Raw genomic sequence first — 24,256 nt, 5'->3', positions numbered from 1 at the left:
GGGTAGAGGATTACACTTCAAAGTTAGGTCACTGTGACCTTTGATTACGATATCGACCAAATATTGCAAAATCCTATCCAACTCGTAGCTCGACAGTTATTTGATATAGTCATCAAACTTGGTGAGTTGATGCATCTTTAAATGGTGAAAGTTGTCGCACTCTAAATCAAGGTCACTGTAACCTAGAATTGATATGAGATGGATACACATGGCAGAACCTGTAGGATTGAGTCCTAGAATCAACAAACTTTATCAACTTTTGCATCTATATGGGAATTTAAATTGCATTTTAAAATCAAGTCATACAAACTTTTAAAATGGTTAATGTTTAAACTATCCTGTGTTTTAAGGGATGTAATCCCTATATACGAACAAGAGTATTGCAAACGGCACAATATAAGCCCGTTGGACAGTGAAATTCAACCTGGAAGCATACTGTGCACTCTGAATTGATAAAACATACATTCTGAATAGAAAAGCCTTAAAGTGGGTCATGATGCACCAATCCATCTGACATGTGAACTGATTATGTATTTCTCTGAAAGTGAGGTTGTGACAAAATATCGGTGCAATATCGATCTATGATGATAAAAAGTCCAGGAAACCATTTGATCAACTTTTAGCCCTACAGTAGGTCATGGTGCACCAATTAAGTTGAAATGTGAAGTGATTATGTATTTTTTAAAGGGATGTTGTGATTAAATTTCAGAGCAATACCTGTGAACATACAAAAAAAAATCTGGAAAACTGTTTGACCTACTTTTACCTCCAAAAATGCTGTAGGTCATAGTGAGCCAATCCAGCTGAAATGCTAAAGACCCAAATAAAATACCGTACGGTTTCTTCACGGATCACTGGATGTGGGCGGAGCTCATCTATGGTCATTGTTATTTACCTGGCCAAGAGATCAGGGTGCTGTGTATACTTTTGATGTACAGAGGAAGGGTTTCAGGGCCGTCTGCAGTATTTCTGTGGTCATAGTGTTTGTATGATGGTTGTATCCCTATGGCTAGATGACACACAGTCTGCACCACCCCCTCTTTCTCTCTTTTACTCTCAGTCATTGGCTCAATGAATATTTTCTTTTATAAATATAGAATTATCATAAATTGACAATATAAATTATTTCAATAAGTTACAAGTTTTAGAAATCAATGAGCCAATTAGTGTTTGATTTCTGATTGTTTAATTTATGATATATGTATATGGAGGGGGAAAATTACAATTACATTAAAATTGCGATTTTCAGGGGTCTTTTTGAATAACGAGAAAATAGTAGTTGTAGATAGGTCAACGCTTATGAGGTGTTTTAATATTTTTGAAGTATTTTCTGATATCAAAAGAATTATTGATATCAATAATTCCAATTCCTGATATCAAAAATAATTTTTGATATCAAAGAATTCGAATTCCTGATATCCAAAAATTATTTTCTGACATCAAAAATCGATTTCTTGATATCAAAAAATAAGGTTGATTTTTTATATCAAGAAATCGAATTCTTGTTATCAAGACATAATTTTCTGATATCAAGAAAAAAGAACTTGTAATTTTTTATATCAATAAATCAGATTTCTGATATCAAAAATTCAAATTCTTAATATCAATAAATAACTTGTTTTTCTGATATCAAGAATTTGATATCAAAATATCATTTTTCGATATCAGGAATTCGAATTATTGATATCAGCAAATGAATTTTTGATATCAAAAAATGATTTGTATTTTCTGATATCAGAAAATCGATTTTTTGATATCAGAAAATAAGACTCATATAAAACTTCGATCGACTTGATGAATGCTCCCTGTGATGCAACCTTCAGCTTCCCGCCTGAAATTTGCTGCGAACCTGTAGATGCATGTGGGGAATAAATGGTCTAATTCATTATATAAATGAAATAAATAATCTAATTCATTATGGCAAATTTTCCCCTATCTACAATGGTCAGCACCGCGATTTGTTTTGAAATGAATGGGGTCGATCCCCGAGGAGAATGATGGAGACGTACTGTACAAAAAGATGAAACTATCATATTCATATAGGCCTATATTCCTAAACGGCGTAATGTACCTATCACGTTTTCAACACTTCATTTCTACATGTTGAATATGTTAAGAATTATCAAGAACCCTTATAAAATTATTTCTATCGTTAAAGAAATATTCAAAGAATCTGAAATATTAACGAATTTTAGAAAGCAAATCGGACTGTAGTTCTGCGATTTTCTACGGGTCAAGGGAGTATTCATTATTTATGTAAAGATTTTTCGTTATTTTCTGATATCAGAGATTTTTTGATATCAGGAATTCGAATTTTTGATATCAGAAAATATTTATGTTATCAAGAATGTGAATTTCTTATATCAAAAATTATATTTTTTGATATCAGAAAATATGATGTATTTTTTTTATGCAAAGTGAAGATAACGAACAGTGGTCAATCTCATAACTATCAGAATATCAGAAAAGGATTTTTTGATATCAAAATTCGAATTTTTGATATCAGAAAATCCTTTTCTGATATCATAAAATAGACTTTTTGATATCAGAAAATATTTCAAAAATATTAAAACGGCGCCTCATAAATGCTACCAAACTCTAAAATACAGGAGTTCCTCAAGATCTAAAGAATGTCTGTAGGTACTGGCGGTTATTGTTATCAAAACACCTCTCTTTCGTAGCTCCAGACCACAGTTTCTGTAAATGTCACTCAACCTAAGATCCATTGTTAAATGTTTGATCGATATACGGCTAACAATTTGGGGGTGTTAAAAGTTGGGTCTTTAACTGCACTTGTATTCCCCCAACTGACTTAGTATCAGGGCAATATCTGTATCCATAATGGAAACAAGACCGAAAATCTATTTGACCTTATCTTTAAAAAAATGTAGGTCAAGGATGGACCAATCCAGCTGAAATGCAAACCGAACTTATATTCCTATGAGAGGAAGTCTCTGACTAAATATCAGGGCAATAGCTGTATCCACAATGAAACAAGAGGCCCAAGGGCCACATCGCTCACCTGAGTTACCTTGGGCCATATCTAATATATATTTGCATGTAAATCCTTAGTCCGTATTGTGACCGCAAACTACCGCTGGAGGCAATGGTTTTTACAAACTTGAATCTGCACTATGTCAGGAAGCTTTCATGTAAATCTCAGCTCCTCTGGCCCATTGGTTCTTGAGAGGATGGTTTTTAAAGATTTTTTCCCTATTTATTCCCAATTTCCAATGTAAAACTTTGATCCCCTATTGTTGAACCAACCTAACCCCGGGGCCATAATTTGAAAAAACTTGAATCTGCACTATGTCAGGAAGCTTTTATGTAAATCTCATCTCTTCTGGCTCATTGGTTCTTGAGAAGATGATTTTTAAAGATTTTCCCTATATATTTCTATGTAAAACTTTGATCCCCTACTGTGGCCCCAATCTACCCCCGGGGCTCATGATTTGAATAAACTGAATCTGCACAATGTCAGAAACCTTTCATGAAAATTTCAGCTCCTCTGGCGCAGTGGTTCTTGAGAAGATTTTTAAATGACCCTACCCTACTTTTGTGATTATTTTCCCTTTGAAGGTGGCATGGCCTTTCATTTGAACAAACTTGATAGCCTTTAACCCAAGGATGCTTTTGGCCAAGTTTGGTTACAATTGGCCCAGTGGTTCTTTGGAAGATGAAAATGTGAAAAGTTTACAACGACGCCGACAGACAATGGACAAATTTTGATCAGAAAAGCTCATTTGAGGCTTCGGTTCAGTTGAGCTAAAAAGCCCCGAAAACTGTTTGACCTACTTTTAGTCCTAATGTAGGTCACGGACGAAAAGACCAACCCAGCTGAAATGCAAACTGAACTTGTATTCCTCTGAAAGAAAGCCTTTGTGTAAATTTCAGGGCAATTCAATATCTGTATCTGTAACGACAAAAAGTTCGTAAAACTGTTTGACCTACTTATAGCCCTAAAGTATGTCAAGGATGGACCAATCCAGCTGAAATGTACACTCACTCTTACAATTCTTGTGGGAGATTTGGTGACGAAATTTCAAAGTTGTACACGTATCCGTTACGGAAAAGTCGGGAAAACAATACCCCGGACGGGCAGCCAGTCAGCCGCACGTACAGCGCCATAACATAACATAACGTCTTTAGACGGGAGTATAAAAGAGTAATGAAGTAACGTTATTCAATACTGAATACATCAAGAATTGTATTGTCTGATCCACTTAGGGTAAGATATGGGTTAACAATTGGATATTTTAGTATTTGTTTTAAAAATACATCAGAATAAACAATAAAATATGTTTCATTTCAAGTAGCAATCATTGCAGAAAAACGAGGGTTATGAATTTTCTGCAATCTTTATCATACGATGAAAGAAAGAATGTTATTGCTTTCTTTGAGTTTCCACATTTATTACCAGTTAGCCCCTGGCCACGAGTTGAACCACCTTGTGTCAGCACTACTGATGGAAGCAAGTGACTTGCAAAGTTAGGAGTTGGACAGGTTTGCAAAGAGCTTTTTGTTCAATTGAGCTAATAACAAATGATAGCCCTGTTGCTTTTGAAAATGGGATTTCAATTGTTTTTCCAAAAGATGCATTCCAATGATAATTTATTACCCTTGTGTGACCCCATCCTACCCCTAACTGTAATGATATTTGATAGAATGAATTCATTAATATGACACAACTCCGTTTACCTCAACAAGATATAGGGCTAACGGCGGGTGTGAACGGTCGACAGGAGATGCGTACTCATCCTAGGCACCCGATCCCACCTCTGGTGTGTCCAGGGGCCCGTGTGTGCCCAATTCTGTTTCGTATAGCTGATATGGGAGTTATGAGATTGATCACTGTTCGTTATATTCACCTTTCATACTGGAACGTGTTTGTCGGTTTGATGCACGTTCTAAAATACAGGATGCGAGTTGCGGCACTTGCCTGAAATAGCTTTCCTTTATACACCGTAATGTCTAAATAAGCAAGTACTATGCATTTAAAGTCGGCAATACACTATTTACGCAGTTGATAAGTAAAATAAACTATAGTTAATAAATCACGGATTTCTTTTTCTTCTCTGTGAAATATAGCAAAGCCACCATTACGATAACGCACTTGCCAGTGGTATATTATGCGATTTTATTTTAGGAACTTAATTCCGAGCCCGAGCATTTTGTCGATATATCAGTACTGAAAACAAAGTAATTCGCAATACGGTATTTGTTGTCAATGAACCGCAATACACCGGGATATTGATATTATTCACCTTTCATCATATATGAAAGAGGTCTTCTAACTGTTAAGTCTTGTACTGCATTGTAATAGAGGTCAACAGGGGATGCTTACTCCTTCTACGCCGCTGATCCCACCTGTTGTTTCCTTGAGGTTCATATTTGTGCTACCCTTTATAGAAATTCACTCGGATCATCTCGGTCGATTCCATCTAAACTCGGATATATGATCTTTAACGTTACTGATGAACTGGAACTACTTACAACTCTTTAAATTTTGTGTTCTTTCATAAAAAGTATAGGATTGACCACTGTTTAACGTCTTCACTTTTTCGTTACTCAAGCTTTCAACATTCCAATTCTGCCAATGGTAGGGAAGAAGACTTCTAATGCAACAGGGGATGCTTACTTTACCTCATTGAACATCTGGTATGTTTCAAAGGTTAGAGGTTGACCTACTCCCAATTTCTTGCTCTTTATAGAAATGATAAGTTTGATCACTGACCTCATTTAAGAACAAGAAGCCCAAGAGCAACATCGCTCACCTGATTCACCTTGGCTCATATTTAAAGATTTTCCCTATATATTTGTATGCAAACCTTTGATCCCCTCCTTGTTACCCCATCCTACCCTTGGGATCCATGATTTTAACAAATTGAAATCTGAAATATGTCAGGAAGCTTTCATGTAAATCTCAGCTTTCCTAGCTCAGTGGTTCTTGAGAAGAAGATTTTTAAAGATTTATCCTATACATTAGTACAAAAAACTTGAAAGCCCTTCACCCAAGGATGCTTTGTGGCAAGTTTGGTTGAAATTGGCCCAGCAGCTCTTGAGAAGAAGTAAAAAATGTGAGAAGTTTATGCCGTCGCCACCGCCAACAGACAAATTTTGATAAGAAAAGCTCACTTGAGTCTTTGGCTCAAGTGAACTAAAGACTGTTCATTTTAACAACCAGATTGAAGTCATGTTTGCTGCTTAAGAACCCGAAAACCCATTGAGCTATCCCTCACTACCTGTAGTTATCACTCCCTAATGAATGGTAAAAATGTAGTTATCACCCATTTGTCGTCAAGTGCTGTCACACATCATTAAACACGAACAGCCAGTAGAGCTTTCATTTTGTAACAGGAGATTGTAAGTTCAAACCTTGTTTGTGCTAAACCCAAGAGGTAAACATTAGGCTCATGGACCACACCGCTCACCTTGGTTCATATTTAAAGATTTACCCTACATATTCGCATGGATATCTTTGGTCACTATTATGATCCCAACCAACTCCCAGGGGCCATTATTTTAACAAACTTGAATCTGCATTATATCAGGAAGTCAAATTCATATAACTTTTAACTTCTTTGGTCCAATGTCTCTTGATTAGATTTTCTCTATATATTTGTATGCAAAAATTTACCCCTATTGTGGCCATATCCTACCCATGGGGAGTATGATTTTCTCAAATTTGAATCTGAACAATGTCGGGACACTCTCAGGTAAATTTCAGCTCTACTGGCCCAGTGGTTCTTGAGAAGATTTTATATTTAAGTATAAAGGAGAGTGCTATATTTAAAGTTGTAATGGGAAAACAGAAAATGCAACGGACCAGACAGAGATTTGAACCCAGGTCCCATGAATCAGGTGTTCTACTAACTGAGCTATATTGGCATCTGGCGATCGAACCTGGTTGACCGCTACATTCCTCCCTCCTTAAATTGTCTTTGCCCTCAAAGACACACAACCCAGGTTCTTTTGCCCCTGGCAGGATTTTCACCTGCAAGTCCAGGGGTAGTCAAGGGTACCAAATGTAATAGGAAGATTATAATGGAATATTGCTACATAGAATATGGGAGTTGTGAGTTATTCATTTTCAAAAAAAAATATCTAAGGAAATGTGGAAGATTCTTTGGGGTCTTTTATCTCGAGTTCACAGGGAAATATTAAATCAACATATGAATGAAAACGATTATTGTTACTAGATAAAACATCGTCGAAATCATGTCCATGGGAATTCCAAAAGACTGTTGGAGAACTTGATCACCAAAGACTACGAATTTATTGTCAATGAGGAACTTCAGCATATATTATATTTGTAAGTTTCCTTTCTGACTGAATGTTTTTCCAAAACCATCACATTTATTACCACTATGTATTATCATGTGTCTCTGTAAGATGCCTTCCTCATGAAATGCCTTCCCACAGACACCACATTCATAAGGTTTATCACCAGTATGTGTTCTAATGTGTTTCTCCAAGTTTCCTGTTAGACTGAACGCCTTACCACAGACATTGCATATATAAGGTTTTTCACCAGTATGTGTTCTCATGTGTGCCTTCAAGTTTCCTGTCTGACGGAATGCCTTTCCACAGACTTCACATTCACAAGGTTTATCGGAGTGTGTTCTCATGTGTTTCTGTAAAATTCCTGACCGATTGAATGCCTTTCCATAGACTTCACATTCATAAAGTTTATCACCAGTATGTGTCTTCATGTGTGCCTGCAAGTTTCCTGTCCAACGGAATGCCTTTCCACAGACATCACATTTATAAGGTTTATCACCAGTATGTGTCATCATGTGTCTTTGTAATGTTCCCTTTCGATTGAATGCCTTCCCACAAACATTACATTCATAAGGTATATCACCAGTATGTGTTCTCATGTGTATATGGAAGTTTCCTGTCTGAATGAATGCCTTTTCACATATATCACATTTATAAGGTTTATCACCAGTATGTGTCATCATGTGTCTCTGTAATGTTCCTTTTCGATTGAATGCCTTCCCACAAACATTACATTCATAATGTATATAACCAGTACGTGTTCTCATGTGTGCCTGCAAGTTTTCTGTCTGACCGAATGTCTTCCCACAAACATTACTTTCATAAGTTTTATCACCAGTGTGTGTTCTCATATGTGTCTGTAAGGCTCCTGAATGAGTGAATGCCTTCCCACAGACATCACATTCATAAGGTTTATCACCAGTATGCGTTCTCATGTGTGTCTGAAATGTTCCTGTATGACGAAATGCCTTCCCACAAACATTACATTCATAAGGTTTATCACCAGTATGTGTTCTCATATGTGTCTGTAAGATTCCTGTCTGATTGAATGTCTTCCCACAGACATCACATTTATAAGGTTTATCACCAGTATGTGTCCTCATGTGTATCTGCAAGTTTCCTATTCGACTGAATGCCTTTCCACAGACTTCACATTCATGACGTTTCTCACCAGTATGTATCCTCATATGTATTTCTAACTTCGTTGTCCATTTAAAAACCTTTCCACAGACATCACATTGATAAAGTTCATCACTACGTGTGTTGATGTTTTCCTGTAAATCATTTTTCTGATCATTAGGTGGACTATTTCCCTGTATCATAGTACACTTCTGTAAACTTTCTGTTACACAGACAGAATCTACAAACTCGTTACACCCATTGTCTTTTTCATTCGCACTAGTTAAATCTGTAGAAGACATATTCAGACCCAAAGATTGATATTTTATGCACAGGAAAATTAATACACGCCTCTAAATTAGGAAAGAGTTGCTCATTGGTTGGGAAAATGAAACAACAGCCATCTGAAGGTCATTTTCATTTGGACAATTCATTTTATTAAAACAATTCCCATGTTGTCAACCAGATCTTCTTCAGCAATGTATGGATCTTCCAGTATTAATAGTAAGCATGTCTTTACAGACTCTGGTATTGACAACTATATACATGAATTTGAGTCTCTTTCAATGGGTGGATTGGATTTCTGCAATACAAAAATACATACTTCCATACAATTCTGCTTTGGAGAGCATTGTGAAGTTGATATCAAACAACATGGTAGCCAATTAATATCATACAATTCAAAATACATTATTTGTATTTGCATTCACTGAATCTTGTCTCTTATTTTTCTTTAGAAATTGACTTTGCTTTCATCATACAATAAATATAAATTTGTTGCAAACTTGGGTTCAATCCCGTTTTCTAGTTCCACCTGCCTGCAAAATTATTTCCAATTAGGCGAGAGAAATTAAATTTTTCATTTTACAGATCCATGGACTCATCCCCCCCCCCCCCCCCCTGATTTCACAAAAACTTTTCTGGGGGGTTGGGGTGGGGGTGGGGGGGGGAATCAGGAATTTTCTTCACATCCAATCTTGTTTGGTTTTAAAATTATCATTATCAAATTCAAATCAGCAGTATGTTTGACACTGCTAAGCCTTCTCATGGAATTATAAGTGTCTATTTCACACGGAATATAAACCAAAATGGAGACACGAGTCATGCTTGGTTTGTTTGTCAAGATTATTCTGAAGATATTTGAAAATTAACAGTATCCTAGCACTCAGAAATATCCTATTTTATTTAAACCCAACAGTTTTAATATAGCTTTGGTCAGTCACTTGCATTGCCTCATTACAGAAATTTTTAGTAACGTGTATAGTCAGGCTTCTCTCACAAGGGGTCCATCTTATGCACATATGTTAACTGCATATATGCAACATAGGACGCGTGAATTCAAGTAATTACATAATTCATCCTGCTGTCTTTAGTTAAAGTGACACATACTGTTCATTCTACTCCTTTACATATGAATTAAATTTTGTGTTCATATGATGGGTACTGCTTTTTTTTTGAAAATCAATTTTTTTCAGATGATTCTTTTTTATTGAAAAATAGCTAGTTTTCGACATACACAGGTTCAATTTCTGATTTATTTATGTTCATATTCAGTTTTTTGTAATCTTTGTAATAATACCGGGGTAATTTGTGGTACAGCTTGATAGCTAGCATAATTACTTAGATGATGGTAAGGCCCTTTAAACTAATGTACTATGAAGAATGTACCTGTGCAGGTGCTGGAAAGTGTAAGCCAAGATTTGATTATGTGACCAGTAATCTTCGAGTATCTAAACACCTTATCCTTTTGTTAAGGTCGATCGATCCTCATGTGATGTCATAGGTTTTTGCAAAAATCTTAATAATTTAAACTTTGTGCCTGAGAGAAATATATCTTTCTGGGGAATTTTATTCTCTGTATATAATAAAAAATTTCGTAAACTATTAATACTGAAAAAGTTTATATTTTCCATAGATAATCAATTATTTATGATTTAAAAAATGTTGACAAGGGCAATAACTCCTATGCAGGAATTTCTCTACTGGATGTCTATTATACATTGTTTTCCCTAATATCCACAATTAATCTATACATATTTATGAATTAGCAGTTTTTTCAAAACGGTTGATATTTAAATTTTGTCATTTCAACAAGTTTTTATCTATTTTTATTATTCTGTTTAACAAAAATGTGTGATTTTCTGATGTTGATGTATACTTCTGTTTTTGTATGTCTGACATCTTTAAAAAGATCGTAATTTAGATATACATTTTCTTTGGTTATTAATTAAATTAAACTATATTGAGTGGAATTTGATAAAGTTTTTCCACTTTCAACCATTAATATTGATAAGTCACATGAGGATGGAGCTACTTTAATTGGCATGTCCAAGAAATTGACACTGGTATGTGATATTTCGAGAGTCAATCGCAAAAGTTTGTGACAAGTTTCCTGTGTCAACCAGCAGCATGGATTGCAATAAAGAACAAGACATAAATGTGTAATCAAATTTTAACTGGATAATAACAAGCCCATGCAAGGGTCACATCGCTCAACTGAGTTACTTTGGCCCATGTATGAAGACTTTCCATATATATTTGCATGTACATAAAACCTTAGTCCGTATTGTGGCCCCAACCTACCCCTGGAGGCCATGATTTTTACAAACTTGAATCTGCACTAAGTCAGGAAGCATTCATGTAAATGTAAACTTCTCTGGCTTATTGCTTCCCGAGGAGATTTTAAAAGATGTACGTCCTTAAATATATTTGAACATATAACTTTGATCCCCTATTGTGGCCCTACCCTACCCATGATGGCCATGATTTTTACAAACTTGAATCTGCCTTACATCAGGATGCCTTCATGTAAATTTCAACTTTTCTGGCCAAGTGGTTCTAGAGAAGATTGATTGAATCTTGTTTTATAATGTCTCTTTTGAAAATTTTCACTTAAATGGAGACATCACCAAGACTTCAAATTTGGGCCTTTGCTGGATAGTATATTATTAGATATATATGTTAATTAATCCAATTCTGCCCAATGCAGAGTAACAACAGCATGCACAGTCCAACTACATAACATACTTTTATAGGATGATGGCTTCCAATAAAAGTAGATGAAAGTTAATATATATGCAATTACATTGGCTCATCCTCTTTGTTAATATGTACATGCAAATTTTTATGATGAATCATACAAGCCATATCATATCAGAAGACCCAGGGGTCAAAACCCCTACCCCAGGAATCATGAAATTTACAATTTTGGTAGACTTTCCTCCTCTTCATCACTATGCAGGGCTTGAAACTAACTTGTTATGTCACCAGTCCAGCTGGACTGATAGGGTATAATTTCATCCTGTCTGCAGAAAAATTTACCAGTCCACCAGAGTTTTTCAGAAATAATCAAATATATTTCATTCATGTTACAGTGTATCAAATTAAATAATAGAATTTAACTCGATATGACTCAGAGAATTAGGGGTGAATCAATATATTGATATATCGAAATGTACCGGTATACGTCTGTCCAGCGATATACAATACGGTGATTATACGATACGATATAATGTCGGGTTTAAAAATAGCCCTTTTAATAGTCGGGATTGAAGTTCATAATTTAAAAATGGCTTCTAACAGGAACACGATTGCAGACTTTAACCCCCACTTTTACATTGTGACATTAGAGATTCTTCAGACTTTAATACCCGCTTTGAAATTGTGACATATTGGAGTTTCTTCAGACTTTAATTGTCATTGTTTGTTTTGTTATGAAATAAAAGATATTAAACCACTTCATTTTTTTTTAAAAAATATTTTGATATTTTACTTCAAAAAATGCTTAACTACATTATAAATCCAATATATCGGATATCGCATCGTATTGGAAAATCTTGAGCAATACACACCCCTACAGAGAATATTGTAACAATTATATGCAGGTTTTTACCCCTACCCACTGGTACTGGTACCCATTCAATTGTGAAAGATAGCATCAAAATTGAATAAACTGAGAATTTTCTACCAATGTATAAGCAAATAATTTGAACTAAAAAGGAAAAATAATAGAGAACAAACATTTTTTTAATGGTAATAACTTGCTGTAATGTTGTGAGACATCAGGAATCATCATAGGCTTGTTCTAGAATTGTCTTAGCTCTACAACACGTGCACTGCATGATCTGTACTTTCGATTTAATACTGGAAGTGAACATTTTAGTTAGCTTGTACAACATTTCAGATTAAGTAAATTACGATGTCAACAGTCTATTTTTCGGCAAGTGATTGGGAATTTTTAGTTTCAAAATGGGGAAAAATCAACAATTTTTGGCATTGGGAATGGTACTGTTTATCGGTACCAGTTATATAAGGGGAAAAATGCTGATGTGAGATTTCTATTTACTAATCTGGTTCATCTGATCTGATATCTACAGAGGAATGACAGATATGTGTTTAAGATTCCATAAGTATTTTTCCAAAATGACATTTTAGGAAATTGATCAGTCCCATCTGACTGATTAAAACAAATGTCAGTCAGTCCGTCTGACTTTTAACCAGTCACCGGCTGACAGGTATATATATATGTTAATTTTGAGTCCTGCTATGCATTTAGTTTTACTTACACATGAGCGGTTCTACAGAAGAAGATATATTTGGAAATTGGTAAATTTTGGACAGTTTTTGCTCCGCTCCTAAGGCTGTTGAGGTGCAAAAATCCTAACATTTAAAATTCTTGCTCCTTTATTCCAAAGATGCTTCATACCAAATTTGAAAAGAATTCAAATGATAGTTATAAAGAAGTATTTGAAAATTTCTATTATTCAAACATTTGGAAATTGACCATTTTGGCCCCACCATGATACTAAACTAAATCCCCTACCCCTGCGATCATCAAACTTACAATTTTATTAAACAACTACCTGCTCTTTCTAAATTCCATGCAAATTCCAGCTCTTCTAACCCAGTGGTTCTTGAGAAGAGGATTTTTACATGACCCCACCCTATTTTTTGCCTTTTTTGTGATTATCTCCCCTTTAAAGGTGGCATGATCCTTCATTTGAACAAACCTAAAAGCCCTTCTCCCAAGGATGCTCTTTGCCACAATCAATTGAACAGAGCTCAAGTTAATTTTTTACCACAAAAAGTATTTACCCCCTGATTTTCAAATCAATGAGTATTTTGCTTTCCAGAAAAAGTCAAAAGAGTATTATGTTCATTTACTGATATTTGCTGTTTTGTCACTAATACAGAATTCAATCACTTAATCTAAAAATAATCAGATATTATGTGACCGAGTGTGAGACATATTAAAATTTAATACCTCAATGATAAATTTCAAAATCCCAATGACAATGAAGAGTTTATGATAAAAAGAACTACCAAGGATTTTCACCCATAAATATACAAGTTTTTATGTACAGTATAGAATAAATTTCATAAACACCAAACAAACAAACAAAACTATTTGTCATATACTGTAAATTAAACTGTTATAACCGAGAAACAAAAAACATTTTTGACCAAACAAGATGTGTTTGTGAAACACAAATGTCCCCGATAATGGCCAATTCCGAAGATGGCCAAGGTCACAAGGGCAAATATCTTGGTACCAGTAGAAAGATCTTGTCAAAAGAAATGCTCATGTACAATATGAAAGCTCTAATATTTACCATTTAGAAGTTATGACCAATGTAAAAAAAAATTAAAGTAGGTCAAATGTCAAGGTCAAAAGGTTCAATACCAACGGAACGATCTTGTAACAAGGAATACTCATGTGAAATATCAAAGCTCTATCACTTACTGTTCAAATGTTATTAGCAAGGTTAAAGTTTTCAAAAAGTAGGTCATACTCCAAGGTCAAGGTCACGGGGTCAAAAATGTTGGTACCCACGGAAAGGTCTTGTCACAAGGAATACTCATGTGAAATATCAAAGCTCTATCACTTACTGTTCAAAAGGTATTTACAAGGTTAAAGTTTTCAAAAAGTAGGTCAAACGTGAAGGTCACGGGGTCAAAAATGTTGGTACCCACGGAAAGGTCTTGTCACAAGGAATACTCATGTGAAATATCAAAGCTCTATCTCTTATTGTTCAAAAGTTATTAACAAGGTTAAAGTTATCAAAAAGTAGGTCAAACTCCAACGTCAAGGTCACAGGGTAAAAAATATTGGTACTCACGGAAAGGTCTTGTCACAAGGAATACTCGTGAAATATCAAAGCTCTATCACTTATTGTTCAAAAGTTATTAGCAAGGTTAAAGTTTTCATAAAGTATGTCAAACTCCAAGGTCAAGGTCACGGGGTCAAAAATGCTGGTACCCACGGAAAGGTCTTGTCAGAAGGAATACTCATGTGAAATATCAAAGCTCTATCACTTACTGTTCAAAAGTTATTAGCAAGGTTAAAGTTTTCATAAAGTATATCAAACTCCAAGGTCAAGGTCACGGGGTCAAAAATGTTGGTACCCACGGAAAGGTCTTGTCATAAAGAATACTCATGTGAAATATCAAAGCTCTATCACTTACTGTTCAAAAGTTATTAGCAAGGTTAAAGTTTTCAAAAAGTAGGTCAAACTCCAAGGTCAAGGTCACGGGGTCAAAAATGCTGGTACCCACGGAAAGGTCTTGTCAGAAGGAATACTCATGTGAAATATCAAAGCTCTATCACTAACTGTTCAAAAGTTATTAGCAAGGTTAAAGTTTTCAAAAAGTATGTCAAACTCCAAGGTCACGGGGTCAAAAATGTTGGTACCCATGGAAAGGTCTTGTCACAAGAAATACTCACGTGAAATATCAAAGCTCTATCACTGACTGTTCAAAAGTTATTAGCAAGGTTAAAGTTTCAGACAGAATGACAGACAGGATAAAAACAATATGCCCCCGGTCTTTGATCTCGGGGGCATAAAAATATCAGTTTCACAGTCAAAAGATATTGTGTCTTTTTATAATAGCATTTTTTTTTAAAATTTAGACGTACCTAATTCTGCTCATATATATTTTTGCACTTTGTTTTCACTGAAAATTACTGTCGGATTCCCCTCCCTTGTACCGTTAACCAAGAATTGGTTTTCCTCCACCTGTGTAAATGAATGCATGTGTGACGGAAGTCGGTAAATAAATGTGTGACTCCCATTCTCGCAAATACTTTTAAATAGTTAGTGAGACAATGCTGTAGGAGGGGCCTTTCAGTAAAAAACTTTTAAGTTAACGGAAGAAGTATCGTTTGTCCGGTGACATTTTCTGTGCTACGTAGCAGCAATCAATTGTCTACGATTGATAATATATTAAGTTTTTTTCCTGTGCTTTCGACCACACTCTACCTCTTTCAGAAAGAAGTATAATAACAATTAGATTATACATAATACAGTTGTTTTGAGTTATCTCTCAGCCATCTTTCAAAATTGTCATTGTCATCAAACATTTTTCAGAGAGATTATATTTCATGCAAGATCAAGCACTGAGCTAACCTCAATTCTTATGAATAGATAATTCGTACTTATATCATTCTATCATACATACGCATTACTTTAGTATTGCGAAGCATATTTACATTCACTAATGCGTAATTGTACACCTGATTTTCAACTCAAATGCGTATTTTGGTAAAAATGAATGAGTATTTACACTCTTACACACCTTATCTGGAGCTCTGATTGAAACTAAGTGGTTTTGGAGAAGTCGAAAATGTGACAATGTTTACAGACAGATGGACAGACAAACGATGGAAAACAATTAAGTGATCAGAGAAATCTCACTTTCAAGAGCTTTCAGCTCAGTTGAGCTAAACAAGAGGCCCATGGGCTACATCGCTCACCTGAGTCACCTTGGTCCATATCAGAAGATTTTCCATATCTATTTGCATGTAAAACCGTAGTCCCTATTATGGCCCCAAACCTTCCCCTGGAGGCCATGGTTTTTGCAAACTTGAATCTACACTATGTCAGAAAGCTTTCATGTAAATGTGTACTTCTTTGGCCCAATGGTTCTTGAGAAGAAGATTTTTAAAGATTTTCCCTATATATTTGTATGTAAAACTTTGATCCTCTATTGTGGCCCCATCCGACCCAAGGGGGGCATGATTTTAACAATTTAGAATTTGCATTATATAAGGAAGCTTTCATATAAATCTCAGCTTTTCTGGCTCAGTGGTTTTTGAGAAGAAGATTTTTAAAGATTTTTCCTATATATTTGTATGTAAAACTTTGATCCCCTATTGTGGCCCCATCCGACCCCCGGGGGCCATGATTTTAACAATTTAGAATTTGCATTATATAAGGAAGCTTTCATATAAATCTCAGCTTTTCTGGCTCAGTGGTTCTTGAGAAGAAGATTTTTAAAGATTTTTCCTATATATTTGTATGTAAAACTTTGATCCCCTATTGTGGCCCCATCCGACCCCCGGGGGGTATGATTTTAACAATTTAGAATCTGTACTATATCAGGAAGCTTTCATATAAACCTCAGCTTTTCTGGCTCAGTGGTTCTTGGGAAGATTTTTAAAGATTTTTCCTATATATTTGTATGTAAAATTTTGATCCCCTATTGTGACCCCATCCGACCCCCGGGGGGCATGATTTTAACAATTTAGAATCTGTACTATATCAGGAAGCTTTCATATAAACCTCAGCTTTTCTGGCTCAGTGGTTCTTGGGAAGATTTTTAAAGATTTTCCCTATATATTTGTATGTAAAACTTTGACCCCCTATTGTGGCCCCATCCGACCCCCCGGGGCAATGATTTTAACAATTTAGAATCTGCATTATATCAGGAAGCTTTCATATAAATCTCAGCTTTTCTGGCTCAGTGGTTCTTGGGAAGAAGATTTTTAAAGATTTTTCCTATATATTTGTATGTAAAACTTTGATCCCCTATTGTGGCCCCATCCGACCCCCGGGGGCCATGATTTTAACAATTTAGAATCTGCATTATATAAGGAAGCTTTCATATAAATCTCAGCTTTTCTGGCTCAGTGGTTCTTGAGAAGAAGATTTTTAAAGATTTTCCCTATATATTTGTATGTAAAATTTTGATCCCCTATTGTGGCCCCATCCGACCCCCGGGGGGCATGATTTTAACAATTTAGAATCTGTACTATATCAGGAAGCTTTCATATAAATCTCAGCTTTTCTGGCTCAGTGGTTCTTGAGAAGAAGATTTTTAAAGATTTTCCCTATATATTTGTATGTAAAATTTTGATCCCCTATTGTGGCCCCATCCGACCCCCGGGGGGCATGATTTTAACAATTTAGAATCTGTACTATATCAGGAAGCTTTCATATAAACCTCAGCTTTTCTGGCTCAGTGGTTCTTGGGAAGAAGATTTTTAAAGATTTTTCCTATATATTTGTATGTAAAACTTTGACCCCCTATTGTGGCCCCATCCGACCCCCGGGGGCAATGATTTTAACAATTTAGAATCTGCATTATATAAGGAAGCTTTCATATAAATCTCAGCTTTTCTGGCTCAGTGGTTCTTGAGAAGAAGATTTTTAAAGATTTTCCCTATATATTTGTATGTAAAATTTTGATCCCCTATTGTGGCCCCATCCGACCCCCGGGGGGCATGATTTTAACAATTTAGAATCTGTACTATATCAGGAAGCTTTCATATAAACCTCAGCTTTTCTGGTTCAGTGGTTCTTGGGAAGATTTTTAAAGATTTTTCCTATATATTTGTATGTAAAACTTTGACCCCCTATTGTAGCCCCATCCGACCCCCGGGGGCCATGATTTTAACAATTTAGAATCTGCATTATATCAGGAAGCTTTCATATAAATCTCAGCTTTTCTGGCTCAGTGGTTCTTGGGAAGAAGATTTTTAAAGATTTTTCCTATATATTTGTATGTAAAACTTTGATCCCCTATTGTGGCCCCATCCGACCCCCGGGGGCAATGATTTTAACAATTTAGAATCTGCATTATATAAGGAAGCTTTCATATAAATCTCAGCTTTTCTGGCTCAGTGGTTCTTGAGAAGAAGATTTTTAAAGATTTTTCCTATATATTTGTATGTAAAATTTTGATCCCCTATTGTGGCCCCATCCGAGCCCCGGGGGCCATGATTTTAACAATTTAGAATTTGCATTATATAAGGAAGCTTTCATATAAATCTCAGCTTTTCTGGCTCAGTGGTTCTTGAGAAGAAGATTTTTAAAGATTTTCCCTATATATTTGTATGTAAAACTTTGATCCCCTATTGTGGCCCCATCTGACCCCCGGGGGCCATGATTTTAACAATTTAGAATCTGCATTATATAAGGAAGCTTTCATATACATTTCATCTTTTCTGGCCCAGTGGTTCTTGAGAAGAAGATTTTTTAATGACCCTACCCTATTTTTACCTTTTCTTGATTATCTCCCCTTGGAAGGTGGCCTGGCCCTTTATTTTAACAATTTAGAATTCCCTTTACCTAAGGATGTTTTGTGCCAACTTTGGTTGAAATTGGCCCAGTGGTTGTTGAGAAGAAGTTGAAAATGTGAAAAGTTTACAGACGGACGGACGCCGGAATACGGGTGATCAGAAAAGCTCACTTGAGCTTTCAGCTCAGGTGAGCTAAAAATGACTAAAAATTTATTTTCATCAATTTGCTTTTTAGATTCTAACATGCATATACTGTGTTTCTAATTAATCAAAAAAAAAAAATAAAAACAAAAAATTTTAGCTATCGAGCTTATAATCATATTGTTTTGTTTTTCGATTTTTTATTTTACAGACATACTCTCATTTAAGTTCATTGTGTCTCATCGTTGCGTTCCTCTTCTTACCCTTGTAGAGCACATTAAAAGTAATTTGTTTATACCTATCAAATTTTAAACAGAAGTTCCTGAAATCATGAAAGACCTACTGAGTACTGACCACTATACAGGGTTGGCAAAAAAGTGGTCAATATGAGTAATGACCGGGCCGGTGGTCAATACTGGTTAAAACCGGTCAATACTGGTTAATACTGGTCGATTGAAGATTATTTGGTCATTATAGTCTGTGTTATTTATTTAATTTAAATGTTTACGTGACCATTATGGTAAATACTGTAATTCATAACATGCACTATCAGTTTATAATATACTTATAAGTCATAATATTAAATAATGTACAAATGACTCTGTTGAATACGCCAGTTTCGAGATACGAACTCTTCTGTATAGGAGGTGCATTTAGTGGAACTTTGAATACCTAAGTGGGACAGAGTGGATATGCAGCCAACGAGGAAGACGATGAAATGTATTAAAAGCGGCTTCTCTTTAAATATGTAAATGTGGGAAATACTAAATACTATCGAAAGAAATGTTTTACCGAAGAGGAAACATACAAACAATGTCATATTTGCAAGAAATATCTTGGATATAGTACTTATGACCAGCGAAATAACGTGATAGGATAAGAATTCTATGTATTTAATTACTCCCTAAATACTTATCACTTACTTAGTTTGTGTATCAGTCGAATTCGGGTTATCAAACAGCGTATGAGAAACTTACTGAGTACATTCACTTACGCTGTGATGAATATCTGTCCCACTCCCGCGAGTAAACAAATTCTTTCGCGCCTTACTATGTACGAGAGTTCTCCAAAGGGAAATAACTTGGACGTATCTCGAAACCGGCGTATTGGGGAAGATGTAAAAGTTTCTGTTCAAATTCCTTAGTTTAACAAGAACTGCCTATATAAGTATTGTTTCATCAATCTTCATTTTAACTGTTGAATAAACATTTGAGGGTGTGTGTTGGTGATGTTTTCATAACAATAACAGGCACACTCAGGTCATCTCTGGTCCCAGCCTATGCTTATTAACACCTGTCAACTCTGTGTCCTGTGCTCAGGTAATGTCCAGCTACCTTTTATTCTTAATCTGTCCAGGTACATGTACATGTAGTAAAAGGTCTGTCTCCAATCGTCAAGCTATGCTATAGAACTGTGACCCTCTGGTTGGTACTGAAGATATTTCGGTCAGTTTCAACAAACCAAATATATTAAACTTATGAAATTACATTTGATTATCTAACAAAAAATATTAATTAACAATTGATCCATATAATGAAAAGACTTAATTTATCTTTGCAAGAAATGTACAAAAATAGGAAAATGGACAGTTTAAATCACAATAGACCATTATTGACCAGTATTGACCACTTGGGGAGTATTGACCGGGATGGTTAAAACCGGTTAAAACCACTGGTTAAAACTGGGGGCGTTTTTGACCGCCCAACCCTGCCACTATATACGTCACTACACCAAACACCCCATGCAGGTTTTCTAGACATGAGTGGGAGTCACAGGCCTAACCTTTTCCCTGAAGTATGAACTTACAATATAAATAAGTCATACCCACTTCCGCGTTTTCTAGCCACGGTTGGATGATCTTCCATGATTCCAAGAACTTCCAGTCTTTTTGTCTTAGTGCAATCACTGTAATACTCTTTCATGTCTGTATTTTTTCTTTCTTGGGTTGACTGAACCCATTTATAAATCATCACATTGTTGGTAACTTAGCATCACTTTTACAGAGATTTGTTTCAAAAAGTTAATTATGAAATGCTTTGTATCGTGAACTTTTTCAAAAGAAAAACAAATGAAGCGATCGAAAAACAAATACTTATTTCGTAAATTTTCAAATCACTATGTGGACAACTTCAACCATATTTTGAATTGCACCCACTCAGAAATTTGGTCGCCAATGGCTAGTGTTAATATCAAACCCTGGTCATTTTCCTTGTTTGATACCAGAAAGCTAAAATGGCGGAGGGTAGGTATATTTATATAGTATTTTAAAGTAATATCGATACTTATATTTTCAATAAAATAAAGTCATATTCACTTTTTGTATATCTCTCAAAAAGGTAAAATAGGCATAATCTTCTGAACTTAGATCTGTTTTTACCATTATTACATGAGGTCAAATATCTACACAAGTCAGAAAAATAGCATCATAGAAAAGCATGAAGTGTGTGCCTGTCATTTGTGATGCAGGGGAAAGAGCAATTTCTGTGGAAACGAGGGGGTTATTTATAATAGGTCTTTTGTATCCCCCTCGTTTCTGTCCAAGCCTTCATAAAGTATGTGGGAAGTCAGTCATGCTTCGGTTTGAATTTATTTCAGCTTACATTTGATGTGAATCGTTCAAAAACTTACATAAATCAATTCATAAATGATTTTTTCCGCAAGGGAATATAAATGAAACCATTTAATTCCACACTAAAGCAACGATAATCATCGTCATTTCAAACACTACATTCTTTTGCTATCAAATTTGTCTCCATGATAAACAATGACTTCAGCGCATGTGTCACCTCATTTTGTAAAACACCTAGAGGTTCTAAAGGGGTGAAATGCCTTACTGCTAGTAAATTTACTTTTGGACAGAAATGAGGGGGATTGGAAAGACCTATTACAAATAACCCCCTCGTTTCCACAGCAATTAGGAAAAGAGTAGAGCCTAGTCCAAAATATCTGAGGTTTTCCTGGCTTTCTTATGACTATGATAATACTTACTGGAATGGACGGTAAATATCAAAATCATAAAAAAGGCAGGAAAACCTCAGATATTTCGGACTAGGAAAAGAGTTATTCTTACATGTTTATTAATTTTGAAATCAGCACATTCAAATTGTCATGAGTGGGATATTGAATAAAATATTGAAAAATTTTTGTTTTTTAAAATTCACCTCATGTTGCTACCCATAGAAACGACCACGCTGTAAGGAACTTTAATTAATCATTGTTCAATAAGTCGAGTTAACTAGATGTGATCACGTCGAGTTAATGAGGTGCTGAATTTACTAGGGTAAATGCAGTGTGCGAAATTAACCATAGACCGATAGACAATGTCTATAGAAAATCGAGTCGGTCTATAACAATCTGAAATAGCTATAGACCGACTTGTCTATACGAATTCTGAGCAAAAAAGTAAAAAACTGGTTCTCCGCTGCTTATCCAACATATATGAGAAGCCAGACCCCCCCCCCCCCGGAATTTGCAAAGATAAAAAAAATTACAATATAATGATTTATAAGAAAAATGAGATATCGCGGGTTCGGTTACGTTAAAAGGTTCGACCCCCTCGCCCCCTGGAAAAAATTTCTGGATCCGTGCCTGTTATATGTAGTATGCTGATGTTTTTGTTCACCCCTTAGCTGTAATAAATGTTCCACAATGTAATTACAAATCATTCGAATCAGATTATTCCATTTTCAACAGGGGGGTGTCAGTTTGATATTTACTTCAATGTATGCCATTTTTATGCCAATTCCAAATGTCCTTTTTGAATGGTTTTAAAAATATGTGGAAGGTGCACACACTTGAATCAAACGGAAAGCGGTCAGTACAACAAGTTCCAGCATGGCTAAATCGCAGAAAAAATCATGAGAAAACGAAACGGAGTAGAAGTGACTTAGATGAAGAATCAGACAGTGAAACTAAGATGAAACAAAATGAAAAAGTATACGAAATTCTAATTGAAAAGTTTGACGTGCATGAAACTGAAAAAGAATATAATTAAACTTTGAACAAATTGCCAAACCGAATTTGTGTCTATTATTTATTTTTTAATACCGAGCGAAGCTCGGACGGACCGAAGGCCCGTCCGTGAAGCAAGGCTCTAAAGGTAACATGTATGTAAAAGAAAAAAAAGTCAAATTCAGCAAAAGAAAAAGAGATAATCTCTATATACGTTCACTGAAATTTTCGTGATCCATATGGGCGCCGCCATTTATTTTTTCATTACCTGCTTCAACAGTTATTCGTGTTTTATTTTGAATGCCAATAATAGAAGACTCTGACGTGCAATTCGTAATTTAAACACCCAATTTGTTCAAAATGAATAGTATAATTATCATTATAACAGGTTTTAGCAAATAATTACATATAACACCGTAATACGACTAAATAGATGAACGAGTTCATGAGTTTCTTTGAATAAGAATATACGATAAAATTACGGTTACTTTTTTACCATTTTTAATTTATTGGTTAATTTTGTTTAGTTTTATAACGGCCTTTTTCATTGCATACGGAATGTATTATTGTTGTTTATAATTGTTTGCTTTGAAAAAGAGAAAAAAGTCGAGGCTAAATGTGACGTCACAATGCACAGTTGACGTCGCCCTGCGTTTTATTTCCCGCGTTCAATGAATAGGCGGATCCTGTAAAACTGTTCTCCCCATATAAACCCCTTGAATATTGAGATCTTACTGGGTTTTTAGCGCAAGGAAAATTTCATTAAAAATATATATTTTTAAATGAATATAATCTACCGTACTTAACGGAATTATGATTACCACTTGGGACACTCCAATGACCATTACATGCTTCGCTCGGTCCAACGGTCACACCGTATACATATTAACAATGAATATTGCATGTTAAATTTTGGTCTATAGGAATTTGTTGTGGTCTATAGGAAATAAAATGACTATGGACCGAAAGTCTATAGGACTTTAAAGTTAGTTTCGCACACTGGTAGATGCCGAATTCACGAAGTGCCGAGTTTACCAGTGACAGTGTTTACTCGTATTCTTGCTTTTGGAAGTCCTCAAATATTTTAGCAGTTGAAATAACCTGACTGCGTCTCGATACAAGTCCTCACTAATGTTAGAACGCCCCCCCCCCCCCCCATATACCCATAATGTAGAAGACAATTGCAGAACTTACCTGTTTTATCTTCTAATTTTATGAAATCTCAGAACATCTGACGCTGACACTGAACTTAAGAATGTCGATCCCGATCAATATTAATGCGACTTCGTGCCATAATGATATGAGTCAGCATGAGTTTTGTTTTAAAAATCACTTTAAAAACTCATTATTGCTACAATCATTGTAAAATGAAAAGTATTTCTTACAAAGCATCTTGACATAATTTCTGTTCAAGGATTTTTGAAGGTTTGATCAACAAATTTCAAGAAATGCACTCCATTATTT

The 24,256-nt window shown here is 35.3% G+C and overlaps 1 protein-coding gene across 2 annotated transcripts; it reads right to left on the bottom strand.

Moving 5' to 3' along the window:
- Positions 1 to 7,117: 7,117 nt before the first annotated feature.
- LOC125662750 (zinc finger protein OZF-like) lies at positions 7,118 to 24,063 on the bottom strand. 2 transcript variants are annotated; one of them, XM_048895088.2, is made up of 3 exons: positions 23,987 to 24,052; positions 21,156 to 21,241; positions 7,118 to 8,983 (listed from the first exon to the last, which is right to left on the bottom strand). In XM_048895088.2, the coding sequence occupies exon 3, from the start codon at positions 8,700 to 8,702 to the stop codon at positions 7,305 to 7,307; it is 1,398 nt and encodes a 465-aa protein (XP_048751045.2). In that variant the 5' UTR covers positions 8,703 to 8,983; positions 21,156 to 21,241; positions 23,987 to 24,052; the 3' UTR covers positions 7,118 to 7,304. The 2 variants fall into 2 exon arrangements, with proteins under 2 accessions (XP_048751045.2, XP_048751046.2); XM_048895089.2 differs by lacking the exon at positions 21,156 to 21,241 and having other exon boundaries at positions 23,987 to 24,063.
- Positions 24,064 to 24,256: the final 193 nt, after the last annotated feature.

The sequence above is a fragment of the Ostrea edulis genome, chromosome 8 (genome assembly GCF_947568905.1).
Source record: "Ostrea edulis chromosome 8, xbOstEdul1.1, whole genome shotgun sequence".
Lineage (NCBI taxonomy): Eukaryota > Metazoa > Mollusca > Bivalvia > Ostreida > Ostreidae > Ostrea > Ostrea edulis.
This window is presented reverse-complemented; position numbering and strand designations above follow the sequence as displayed.